Raw genomic sequence first — 13,606 nt, 5'->3', positions numbered from 1 at the left:
TGGGCAATGACTGTGCGGCTGAGCAAGCGATGAGATGACTAGACACATAACACTGCAGTTTGCAACTGCCTGCAAAAGCCAGCCACGGCTTGTTTCTTTCTGTCAGGGCCATCACCCATCACTGGATAGCAAGGCTCTGTTGAAAGGTGAGGTGGAGCAGCTTGGTGATCTGAGCAAGTCCTCAGCTATGTTCACTTTCTCCATCGTAACCAACGCCTTTCAGCATGCAGGTGTTCCTCTACACAAGCTCCCACACACGTTTTCCCATGTCCTCCCATGCAATTTCTTGCCCAAGGCCCAGAGGCCACCATGGGTGGAACCGAGCAATAGACCGTAACAGCGTTTCTCGTACCAGCAGGAGCCTTACTGATACTTCTCCCTCACAAGCCACTAGATGGGTAGGTTTCATACGAGGACTGGTAGAGAAAAGAGGCAGAAGTGAAAAATAAAACTGAGCTTTTCATGGTCTGTTTATAAATGACCAATAAATGGGTTTGCCTTCTGTAGACTGAGATAGTTTTGTATCTTTAACATCTGCTTGCCTTGCACAGGCTGGGATACCTTGGCATTAGTCAGGAGGTGGAGAAAGATGGGCCCCACCCTGGGGCAATGATTCTCTCTGCTCTCATGGGATGACCCTCCCTGGCAAAGCCATCATAAGGAACTCTCTGAGAAGACATGCTTACGTAAGTATGTGTGGATGTGTTAAGTGCGCTGATCAGCATTTAAACCGAGTATGAGCTGCATTGAATGAAGACTGGCTCCTGGACTGGAGCGTTTTCAGAACCTGAAAAAGCTGAGTAAGTGAAGTCTGAGCTTTTCCCCTTCAGGAAGTCTCATCCATGAAGAAAAAGAGGGATAGGGCTATCTGCCAGAGCTTTTCATCAGTCTAGCAGACCAGCACAGGAATAGCAATAAGTGTCATAAGGCCTTCTGGACAGCTGGAACCACCTGACCAAGAGTCAGTGGCCGAACATAAACAAACCGCACAGACTATAGGCAACTAGTCTATCTTGCCTATGTATGAATTGCCTGTGCAGCTGCTTAGTCAGTCGTCAACCCCATGTGCCTACCTCCTACAGGCGAACCAGTAGAAACCACAGTGACGACAGCTCTGGATGACTCTGACCCCAGCCTCCAAAACAGATCAGACAATGATGGGGTGTAGAAAACATTTCCCAGCCATTCAGCTATCACTGAAGTTATTGAGCTGGTAAAGATATTTGCAGACAATTCCTTTTCAAACAGGATGGGTTGCAAAGTAATTGTTATATTTTGCATTCTTCTGACTCCTATCCATGTATCAGAACACCTGATGCATATCAGCAAAAACCCCCAGAGGTCTACGGGGACTCATGTCCCATTGTTTTTGGTGGAACTTAGTCCCTTCAGTACCTTCAAACATATGGGCCAATTAATCCAGTTAACCCTCTGATATTAAAATGTTTTAGAGCCCATTAGAGGTCCACAGAGGGAAGGAAACTGGTAAAACCACTGAATCATTGTGGCTAGAGGCTTCTCGTGGGTTGGCAAGGTCAAGAATCAAAACAGAACCCCTGCCTACAAATTCACAATAACCACTGTGCTGTTCTCTGGTGTTAGAAGAGAGGTATGCATATTAGGGGTTGCATATTCCCATTTAGAAATCTCTTTCCAGTTTCTTTCAGACCTGAAGCACCAAGAGGAATTATCAAGCAAAATGTTCCCATTTTTTGAGGATACATAATTAAATTCTCTGTATAATGTGACCAGCTAGTAACATAGTCCTTACAGGGAACTATTATCATGTGGTCCAGAAGAGCAATCCAGACATTGATTTAGTTTTTTATTTTGATTTTGTGGCCTAAGTGAATCGGTTTATTTCCATTCCTATCATTTATTGGAGGTCAGGTGTGAACACTGATACTGTCAACAAACACACAAGTGTGAACACACAGACTGACACTGGAGGTATTGCAGACATTTGACATGGGTTTTATAGTGCTTTATTCTGAACAGTAATTAGGTAAACCAGTACTGAACATATGCAGCAGGCAGTCCTTAGACAGAAATGAAATCTGATTACCATGATTTCATATGGAATTTGGAGACTGGTAATTACAATGTTAATCTCACTCAAGTTGCAGTCCTTATTTCTTTCTCATGCCTCAGATGTTTAGTAATTGTATGGAGTCTCCTTAATGCTGAATCCATAACTAGAAATAACAGATAATCTGTGCTTGAAAATTGTGGCATTTCCAGTATTAATCCAACAGATTTCTTTCCTAGAATTGCACGATGTTCTTTCTTCTTGGGATATATATAGAACAGGGCTCCTCATGGCTGCAGTGAACTCTTCCATGTCTGAAGTGCAATGAGTCAAAAAATCCCATGGAGCAGAGTCCAGCCTCCCCAATCTATGAACTGGTGTAGCTTATGCTGAAAAGTCTTCTGGGAATACATTTTGTCACCATGATTATTGCCTCTTGAATCCATAGGTCTCAGTGCAGCTGCTGCTCCACAGGTGCAAACTCTGATGCTAGCCTGAACTGTCTAGCTACAATGCAGAACCTGGGCACCATTTCACTGAGCAACAGCAGGGTCCGGTAGAGCACCCTGGACCACCAGGGTGTAGCCAGGTACAAGGAGAGGGCTGTCACACCGCATGTCCACATTTTCCCCTTCTAGGCAGTAGGAATCCACAGAGTGTGGGTCACGAGGGAGAGTCACTAGGAAGCAGGAATGTAGAGTCCTTTTCAACTCCCAGTCTAACAAAACCAGGCTCTCAGTTCACTTCCTTTTGGGGAAAAGGTGTCACAGAGGAACAAAATATACTTGTTTCTGAGGCTGGGATACTTCTCAGTAAAATACGATGTGTTCTTCACAGTGGGAATCCTTCAGCTTAAGGGGATGAAACAAAAGGAGATAAACTAGTTCTGCTGCATATGTAGAGTACCTTGTTTTACCCAGCTGATATAGGAACCTCTTAGATTTCTTTTCAAAGGTACTAGTCAGGATGCCAAGCTTTACAGGAACATGCACCACCATAAATGTAATTGTGCTTTTTCATAATGAATGTGCCCTGCTTAAGGGGAACAGAATCGGCCTGAAAGAATCACATTGCGAGTTTTGTTGTGCCTAAACAGAAAGATAAATGGATGGTCAGCTTTAAATTCATCTTTGTGTTGCAGAATCCGATATCCTGGTACCTCTCGGGACTCGCCACCTTGTTCATTTACTTCCAAAGAGACTTTATGGATGATCTTTGACAAAACCACACCTTTGGTCTCACACATTTCAGAGAAATCTGATGAGCTCTCATCGAAGACATTTGTCATGCCCAGGCTTTCTAGAAGTGGCTTCAGGTCATAATTGCCTTCCACGCTAAACTTTGGAAGAAATACATTCACTTTGGTGTTGGCCATCATGCTGGGATTGGTCCACTGTAATAATGTCTCAGGGGTGAGCGCCTTTTCCAGCTGAAGACAGAAAGGAACAGAGGAAATTCATAAGCAGTCCAAGGAAGAGAGAAAAAAAAAAGGCCATTCCTGAACTTCCCACTCCTATCAAGTCCCAAAAAACAAAGCCCAAAAGGCTACCTTTGCTTTTGAATTCACGGCTGTAGCATTCAGTGTTAACACTCTCAGCTATATTGATGCAAGTATGATTTAATCCATAGGAGGCAACGTCCATGAAAGCACAGGCTCTGACTATTAGCTTCTTACAAGCTTTTGATAGGCAATAACCTCAACAAGCATATGGAGGAACCTGAGAAAGACAGCTCCCACCCAACCGACTGGTGAATCCAAACGTCTTGATTCCTGACTCTACACAGTAATGAAATTGCTGGTATCTGGAACAGAAAAAGACTCCAACTCCAGAGCCTGATCTCAATCAAACATGCAGCTGTTTGAGCAATGTTTAAGAACTAGGGGGTAAGGAGGCAGAATTTGAGGCACAACAAATGGGGATTAGGAATGGCTTCACTTGCATTTTAAGATACACGTGTTCTGTAATTTACTCCTACGTATCCAAGTACCATACAGCTCCAAGAGCAGAGTCTTTCTGCCTTGAAAATTTATGGCCAGTTACAACAAATTGCAAAGGAGACTTGCATGATCATCTGTCTCTTAATCCTTACATTTTGAAGAGAGGTGAAAATATGTTCTATAATTTCCATAGAGAAATGACATGAGAAATTGTTGCTCTTTAGGAAATCTTCAAATTTTTGTGCAATTGTAATAAAAACGGCTCCTTTCAGACATCTCTGCTCAAAATTAAAACCTAGAGAAGTGTAAGACCTTAGCAAAAAAAAAAAAAAAAAAAATCACAGATACATGCCAATCGAAAAAAATGAGGACTTGAAAGTAAATAAAGTCAGCACTATTAAGTATCCAGTAAATATGAGTTTAAGCACTTCATTATGGCAAGAACAAAAATCTTTAAATGAAATTCAATTTTTTGGGCCAGATTTTCAAATAGATGGAGATTCCTAAAGTGCACCATGGGCACCTTCTGCACTCTATACTACCTTCTTTGCAGGCTCTATCTAAAACAAAGTCTTGCTCACGACCTCACAATTGGCTGCAGTGGAAACGATGATGTCACAAATATGACATCAGGAACAGAGATGCAGAATGAGAAGGTAAATTCACAGGGAACTTACTTTTTGTTTCTTCTACATAGCATCTAAATAACAAAAACCTTCCATAAGCATATGGCATTGTAAGTGGGCTGTTTCCAAGGGAAGCACCATACCAATTTTACTTTTTTCTCTCACCTTTTCCAAGCCAGTGGTGTCATCTTCAATCTCTTTGGGCAGCAGAATGAGCATGCTTATATGTTTGTTAAGGCATGGAAGCTCGAGGATGGCAACATTTAAGTCTTTTACATAGCCCAGGCAAAAAGTAGCTTCCAGATTCATCATTTGCACTGGTTTAGTTTCAGTCTGCAAAACATAGAGGAAACAATCTAGCATTCATTTTAATTCACAACTAAGATGCCAAGAGAGAAAAGCTTTTAAGTTTGCACGTAAGTGCTCCATTGATTTACCATCAGAGAATTTGTTGGCTTTCATAAGTAATGAAACCAGCTTTAAGAAACCCTTGTAGTGAAAGCTGTTGGCTCTCTACAGCAGGCAGCTTTCCAAATTAAAATGGAACAGAAGTCTACTTAGCACAATAGCAACATATTGGGGATGTGCATTAAAAGAGAAATTTACCTAATATTGCTGGCTCTTCATGCCTGTTTCACTGAGTGCTACAAACTATACTGCCTACAGGGCATAGTAATGCCAGTAAGTATAAAGCACTGAGCACACCTCAACGGTGAAGGTCAAGCTGTTCATATGAATAACTGATATTTTGGTTCAGGAGCTGAAACAGAATAAGAAGAAATTTCAGGCTTACCTAAAGCCATATGTCTTTGTTTTTTATGAATGAAACAAAACAAAACAAAACTCTTTAATTCATAGGGAAAATCTACAAACTGTTCTGTTCAACTGGAAACTCATTTTAAAATTCAAATTCAGTAGAAAAATGTTATTTTAGGAAAACAAAAATTGAGATGTTTCACTTAAAAAAAATTATTGTTTATTGTATAATTTTAAAAACTTTAGCTGAAACTGGTGGCTGATGTGGCAATTTATGAATATTTTCAGTGAATCTGAAACTCCAACTTTTCTCATGCACATATGTATATATATATATATGTATTTGGAGTATAATCTCTTCATATCACAAATGTTGCCCAGCTTTATATCTTGGTTTAAAGCTGCACAATATTCATCACTGGTCACAGATTCCTGAAGGCAAAAGCCATGGGTGCTGCACCCTCTTGGCCCTCATGGCTAAGCAGGGCTGACATGCAGAGGGCTGCAGTCCTGAGTCCCGGAGATTGATGGGTTGCCATCCCTGGGGAGGAAAGCACAGGGCCAGGCACCTAAGGGGTATACTGAAAGACACCTCATGAGTGTAGGTGTTTTGCTAGCTCTGCAACCATGAGAAATGCAACGTTTTGTGCTTTACCCCTGCTGGTTTTGGGACGTAGCCTCTGGTACAGGCTGCAATCTCTTGGAAGCAGCTACCCATGAGAATGTGCATCCCCTTGTTGCAGGCACTGGCACCTTCTGGTCACTTGTACTCAGCTAAATATACTAACAGGACAGTCTGTTTTCACACTAGGCCTTTGAAAGATGGATGTGAAAGCACCCGCAAAATTTTATAACATGACAAGCAAACTGGTTTAGGGACCCTCACAGCAGCATATATGTTTAGAAAAAGAGTCTAAGAATGCTATGGTAATAACAAACATTTCTCATTTTCTCTTACTGAGATTTCCTTAGCTCAAAATTTGCATTTTCCTGAGTGGAAACAGTACCCTATTTATTTTTCAGAACTTACCTTGTTGACTTTAAAAGGACATTCTTTGATCTCTGCCTCTGGGAACTTCTTCATCCAGTTAGTGACAAAATAAGCTGCATTAACTAGAAGGATCTGAGTCTGGTCACTTACACTATCTTCATTCAAAATATTCTCCATTTTGCCTGCGAACAGGTTTAAGCCGCTTGTTAGCACAACAATACATTATCGATCTCTTAATTGCTTCGACTGAATAAGGAGACACTTCACTGAATTAAATTAGTTGTGTCCTGCACCTCGCCAATAGGAGATTTTAATTCTAATGGGACATTTCAAAAAGAAGTACTTACTTAAAATAGCAGTTTAATGTTTGAAGTGGGATTGGGGATCAAGACAGATCTTCCAAATGACCTTTTTTTTTTCTTGGCTTATATAGCATGGAATCAAAAACATGTCTACTGCTCTTGTTTAGTACCTTAAAGAAGGTACTGAATTCTCAGTGAAATTCAACAGGTATAAGCAAAAAATCATTTGTCATTTGGAGAGCTAGACTTGAAGTGAAGTTCCAGATTAGCTGCTACTCATTTCTAGAGAGATACATGAGAATAAAATAACCACCACAACAACAAATACTGGTCTGATTACATTTCATAACCAAATACTGCTACAGACTTCAGAAAGAGCATGGAAATGTTGTCATCCCCTTCTTGCTCTGTTTTAGACCTGTTCAAGGACTGTTCAAAAGACACTGAATCCAGAGCACTGGGGAGGCAAGTCCTGCCTTCATGTCGAAATGGCACGGGCAGGGCAAGGTGCTTCCACATGGACATCTGTGCCAGCCTGGGAAGGACCAGATGTGACTCATGTTTTCATATTCATACCACACGAGGGCAACAGGCAGCAACTGGCCCCAGAGCTGCAAACAGGCTCGGTTATGGGCACTGCGTGCTCACATGGGCCAGGGCCGGACCTCTGCCCCCACAGACTGGGGAAGCTCAGCTCGGGGACCCTCACAGTCACTGGTGTGTGTCTCCTGTGACTCAGTGGTACTGTGGTAAAAGTGTCCGCAGCCCCATTTCCACAGGAGGTCACCTCCAAATAAGAGCCACAGGTCCACTTGTGGCACCTTTACTTGCAAAAGCTGCAAAGCAGCTGAGCTGCACTATTAATTAACAGCCTGAAATTCAGAGTCCAGCAAGTACTTCCCATTAGAATAAAACTTTTAAAGGAAATCAGGGCCTGGGATCAACATATTGATGTCAGATGTTTGTGAAGGTCCACAGCCAGGTTCTGTCGTGCTCCCAAACTGTCTTGCTGCAGTCAAAGCTGTCATCAACTTTCCCCAAGGCTAATGCAAGATCAGTCTCACATATCCACCTTCAGAAGTGCTGCAGTAGTCAAGTTAGTGATTTCAAAACAGGCTGACATGTCTAGTCCTCATGAATCCAAATAATAGGTCTAGTCCCATTGCTTTCACTATGTATTTACTTCTATAGACATTAGTAAAGAGATGTCACGAGGACAAAGACCTCTTTCTTCAAAGAGGCAAACAGCATCCCCAAGGTTAAGCAGTACTCACCATCAGTTAGCTCTGAAAGAGATTTGTTGATCTTCTGCCGGGTTTCCTCAGTTTTTTCCTTGAACTCCACTAATTCCAGTTCAGATGGAAAAGGCCTCTTTGTGGAGTTGACAAAGTCCTGAAAGACACAAGGTACCAAAGTCATGCTTGGTTAAATGCCATACACTCAATGGTTCTTTACAGAGCCTGCAACATCAGCATCCGAGCTTCACCAAGGGGTAGCTGGGGAGTTTATTATGATGGACCACTAACAAATAACAGCAGGTGACAACCAGGACGCACAACTGCATTCAGTGCATCGCTCCCAAGGGTATCTTCAGTCCAGGGGCCCCACAACAGCAGCTAAAGTAACTTTGGTAGCGCAGGAGTGAGCATGCTGCCAGAGTTTGAAAAAATAAAGCAACCCCCAGTCCAGACTTGGGCAAGAGGACGGAGATAAAAGCCACAGGCTGCTCACATCATGTCTGTCGTCACCAGATGAGGCGCTTATTGCTGTGGATGGGTATTGGCCTTTGCTGTAGCAGAGGCTGAACAGCAGGCAATCTGATTATAGCATCATTTAGCACAATGTGAGTTTTCTGAAACATCCCTTTAATGTTGCTGCTGCCCTTGCTTGGGGCCCTATTCAAAGGCAACTTTGGGAAGAAAAAAACTCACATTTTTCTCAGTTATTTGCAAGGTCCGTAAGTTATAAGGCCAAACAACACCTTTTTCACTTGTGTTGGTTCTGCCTCCTCAAACAGATTAAGAAAACTACAGCTTATGCAGTAATTACTTGGGTGTGGGAACTGGACACACACTTGCACCACCAACTTGTTTTAAAACTCATTCTCTCTCATACTTACAATGCAGAGACCTTGATGTGGCACAGAAGTTATATTGCATTCAAAACTTACTGAGCCTATTGACCTAAAGCATATTAATGAAAGAATTACAAATGTTGTAATAATTGCATAGCTTGGGGTCAAGCAGCACACCCATCCTCCTACAAACTTGCATGGCAGCAGAGAATATTATGTTGTTCATCATCTGAATCTAGTCAAGTAACAGCCAAAAGTGAGAAAATTTATTTTAAATAATGTTGAAGTCTGACACCGTAACCCGTCAACATGCTGGCCAAGCAATTCATAGCACTGGGGCTTTTCTGCAGTACTTACTGTGGTAGGATTAAGAGACTTGTCTACAAAGAGCCGTTTGACCATTTTCAGTGCAAAGAAAGAGCTGAGTTTGGAAACATCTGAAGTTACCGTTTGAAACCCGAAAGAAACATCTTTGACATCTTGTAAATGGAGTACCTGTTAAATAAACATAATAAAATACTAAGCATCTTTTTTTTTTTCACTTCTTATCTAAATGTTCTTAACAGCTTAGCGAAAAATAGTGCTAGTTTGTGACCAGAGCTCTGGCTTTTTGTATTTAAGCTAATAACACAGCCCCTCACTGTTGTTACTCAAAATTCATTTATTTATTTGACATCCTGACATAAATCTAAAAACCTGATCCTACCAGAACTTTAACCAAATGTGTTTCTTTTCTGTGAGCAGTCCAAAGCAATAGACCTGTTCATGCTGTTGATGGGACTTAGCTGACTAAAACTCTGCAGTATGGCATCATAATGTTTTCACCAAACTTACATTCCTGCCCAAAAACCTGGAGCTTTTAAGCCAGACAAATGAGGGTCCCAGTTAGTCTCCTTTCCAGAAGTGGGCTACACCTTTAAAAATGCTTAACAGATCATCAAGTTTTCTCATTGCTATGACTGACACATGACATCACATGGTATTTCAGCAAAAGTTGATCAGATAACTGTGTCTGTTTTGGTAGACAAAGTATGAGCTGGAAGTAGGGCTGCTGACCCACACACAGCCACCTCCCAGCTCCTGGGGATGACAAGTCCAGTTCTAGGAAGTTCTGGGGTGACCTAAAACTCACTGCTTTTAGGCACCAGAGGTGAGAGGTTCCTGCTAGTTTTGTTTGAAAATAACCCTGTAAATATGAATTGAACTTCTATGCCTTCTTATTACAAGGTCTTTGATTGTGGCTATTTCATTACAGGCAGCCTACCCGACCCTCCTCACCTGTCTCAAATTCCCGCATGAGGCACAGCAAGCACTAGCGACTGTCTTTCCCCTTTGTCCCTCACTCCTGCTCTTTCTCCCTGAACACTTCATATCTTCACAGGCACAACAAATTGCTGCTCTGCTTCAGCCACCCCTCTGTGTCCTCCCTCTCCTTGCTCAGTGGGAGCAGAAGGAAATAAGCTCCCAAGGACACAGCGCCAGCACATCTCTCATAGCCAAACTCCATGGTCATTTTCTCAGAAACAACTTTCTCAACTTATTTCCTTTTCCTCCAACACTTTAATTTCTTAGCATGTTAAGTGCAGAAAGCTGCTGTGCCTGGAAGTGGTTTGGGGAGAAAGCTACACTGCTGCAACTTCTCTACCTGGGACAGCTTTTAGCACAAGTTTGTTAACTGATATTCCAGAGTAAGACTGCCAATCTGGCTCCTTTGGTATCCAGTATTTAAAACAAAAGCATGAACTCAGGGGCAGGCAGAAGCTAGAACAGATGTGGAAAATAGGAGATACTACATTTAAAAATGTACCAAGTTGTCCTTAGCATCTGTAGTCAGCACTTATATACCGCTTGAGAAATGTGAAACATAAACGTGCTTGTGTAACAGAACTCCATTTGTGGATGTGTACATTAACTTATTATGGGATGTTCAAAGCAAATTGCAGACACAGGTGAAAATGAAATTAAGGGCAAGTTAATACTTTGAACTCTCCCATTAGAAAGACAGTGCTTGAATTTTGAAATGGTGAGGAAGCTGCAAAGTGTCATTTAAATTAATAGAAAAGAAGATCTGCAGTTCATTTTTTAATTTATTTTTTTTAAATGATCCTGTTTGGAAAAATCTGCAAAGCCAAGAAGACCTTTGTGGATATATTGTTTTGCACCTCTGTGAATAGCACCGGACTCATTGTAATCTGTGGCATGAGTGGGGGCACAGGAGGCTGTGCTTGGGGGTACCTTCAGTGAATGAGGAAGTACAGGGAGGAATTCCCAAAGGAGGAAAATGTATTTACATATGTAGAATATCCTCCAGAGCAAGGTGATAATCAGCATATAAATGCATACTGAATTTGCTTCTCATTCACCTCTAGGTAACTGCAGAACCCATGGGTACCCTCTCTGGGATAAAAAGGAATTACGCAAATCTCTGTTTACAGAGAGGCAGCAGAAGAGGCTGCAAGGCTGCCACGCTGCACCAAGGGGTAAGCGTGAAAAACTGATTGCATCATGACCGCCATGCTGCATCATGGTGTTGGAAACCCCTTGAGCACCATGAGCTGCTTGTAAGGAGAAACATAGTTGAAGTTGTTCCCTCTTCTGCATCCACCTCCTCTTAGCCATATTTTGGGAGAACGGGGAAATGTCAGGACAGGGCTGCTAAGCATACTTGCTGCTGACAGATAATGGCAACATTATTTCCAAGTCAATAAAGCTTAGGAATTCTTGAATAATGAAAAAAAACCAAATCCAGCGTATGCAGTGGTCTTGACTAAGGCTTGCAGCCACAATCAACACTATGCTAAAAGGAGACAAGGCTTTAATGCAACCATTGAGGACTCTGCCATGTCCCCTTCCACCCTGTGCACATTTGAGAAAGCTTTGTCTTTATGCCAGATTTTCAACATCTTTTGCTGCCTGCATCCATGGAATGTGGAAATGTTCAGGAATTTCAGATGGATGGTTTGCAGCCTGCCTTACAAAGGAACCAGACATCCAGTAGAATATTAACAAGAATAAGTAAGAAAGCCACCTCCAACAGCCATATAATTTTTCAGCCACAGAACAGGATGCTGGCAGCTTACCTTTTTCATTTGGTCTGCAGTATCACCTTTCGCAGCTTTATATGCCAGAGCCAGAGACGTTGAGGTACACAGTGGGGCAAAAATAATATTGGCTGTTTTGTCCTTCTCACATAGTTTTTTGAACATGTCAACTGCAAAGGCAGTGTTTGCTAGTTGCAGAGCATCCATCGTCATTCTGAAACGGAAAAGGGAAAAGAGAGATGGTTCAAAGAGTATAGTTCTTTCTCCCGCTGCGGTGGGGCTGGGTCAGAGCACTGATTTCCTTACTGGACATCAGTATGGGAACTGGGCAGCTTGAACCTACAGAGAGAGAAGGGGAGGATCTGATCACCCCCACTCAGCTTCAGAGCACACCAGCAGCTCCTGAGAGGCAGGGAAGGTCTCATCCATGTCCATCCAAGGAAATGTGAGTGGTTCAGTAAAAGCCATCTTCTTCAAGTGACAGCCGGCAATGCCACGTGTTACATAGAGCCAGTATTTCCACTTGGGGAGATCTGAGTAGGTCAGGGTGACCCATGCATATTGAGTAAAATTGGATCACATATAAATTTAATCTGTTTTTAATTGATACTTTTAAAATATGTGAACTTGTAAGGTACTTTGCCTGTGCTCTGGGCTCTCCTGGCTCACAGACAGACCTTTAATAGTCTCATAATCTTTCCTGTCTCTTGCTTCATGGCTAATTGTTCATTAAAGCTTTAACTTTGGCATGTGTCCTTCCTCTAAGGGATGATTCCCCATTCTCCCTAGCCTTGCTAGAAGTCTCCAGAAAGCTGTCTGGTCCTGTAGGTTTAGAATGCCCTTGAAACTTAAAGGAGGCCTCCTAAATAAATACTGCTGTGTGCCCACTCATCACTTACATTGTTTTAACTGCAAATATTTTCCTAGCCACTCTTAATAACTGCAGTTGCCACAGGGCTGTTAGATGATCTGTGCAGTGAGAAATGGGATGGGTGGTGCCCAAGGGACAGTTGCTGCAGCCCACACTCTGGGAAAGCCAAGGAGTATTCCCATCTTCCAGGCTGCTTTCACATACCTGAAATTGCACTTTGGTGTAAGCACATTTCTGTAGAATCAAGGTTAACAAGGGTGAACCACAGAATTTCAGCCAATAGCACAAGTCTGGCTTTAGACCAGCAAGCGCACAGAAGACGACCCCTTCAGTATAGTGAATTTGACACTACTCTGCCCCCAAAATCATGTATCCCTAAAAAAGGCAGCTTGTTAAAACTGGTGTTAAACAGCTCCATAAAGCTATTGACAGCGACATATAGGAAACGGAAAAGATGAATATTGGGGGGGACTCCAAAAGGCATAAGATTTTGCACAGAACCTAAAAGGTATCGCCAGCATTTGCTCTCTCTAGGAAAAATGGAAAAATAGTGGAATAAATATGGTGTGGAGGGGTGATTTTAAAAGGTGTGTTCTTATCCAGACACATACCTATCTGCATTTGCATTTCAAGCTCTGACACTGAAGATCTAGGGGTCCTATTTTACCCTATTACAAAAAGAAAAGGCAGTTATTTCTTACATTGGTAGGAGGTTTGCTAATCTTTTAAGAAACACCTTAAGAACAGGGATTTCTCTCCAATAACTGTCTCCTTAATACTGCAGTCTTAAACATTTGCTTACCTAGTTCATATCATTTACATCCTAGCCAGGAAAGATCTCACTGAGTGAGAGCAGCAAGATATGAGAAACCAGAAAGGTGAAGAGGGAACATATGGGCAGGGAATTGTCTTCAGCAAAGTACCTTTCTTGACCATTCACTCTCATGCTGGTTTGGAAAGGCATTTTGAATGAGAAC

The 13,606-nt window shown here is 42.1% G+C and overlaps 1 protein-coding gene across 1 annotated transcript; it reads right to left on the bottom strand.

The window, feature by feature from the left end:
- Window positions 1-3,065: 3,065 nt before the first annotated feature.
- Window positions 3,066-11,971, bottom strand: SERPINB5 (serpin family B member 5). Its single transcript, XM_074146942.1, has 6 exons — window positions 11,798-11,971; window positions 9,075-9,212; window positions 7,918-8,035; window positions 6,381-6,523; window positions 4,760-4,927; window positions 3,066-3,458 (listed from the first exon to the last, which is right to left on the bottom strand). Exons 1-6 carry the CDS (start codon window positions 11,969-11,971, stop codon window positions 3,066-3,068), a joined length of 1,134 nt encoding a protein of 377 aa, XP_074003043.1.
- Window positions 11,972-13,606: the final 1,635 nt, after the last annotated feature.

This window comes from Numenius arquata, chromosome 4, assembly GCF_964106895.1.
Source record: "Numenius arquata chromosome 4, bNumArq3.hap1.1, whole genome shotgun sequence".
NCBI lineage: Eukaryota > Metazoa > Chordata > Aves > Charadriiformes > Scolopacidae > Numenius > Numenius arquata.
This window is presented reverse-complemented; position numbering and strand designations above follow the sequence as displayed.

Coding starts and splice junctions, on each gene's coding strand:
- SERPINB5 (XM_074146942.1), bottom strand. CDS start 11,971: ATGACGATGGATGCTCTGCAACTAGCAAACACTGCCTTTGCAGTTGAC. Junction 6,524..7,917: donor TCTTTCAGAGCTAACTGATG/GTGAGTACTGCT, acceptor ACCTGTTCGCAG/GCAAAATGGAGAATATTTTG. Junction 4,928..6,380: donor GTCCTTTTAAAGTCAACAAG/GTAAGTTCTGAA, acceptor TATGTTTTGCAG/ACTGAAACTAAACCAGTGCA.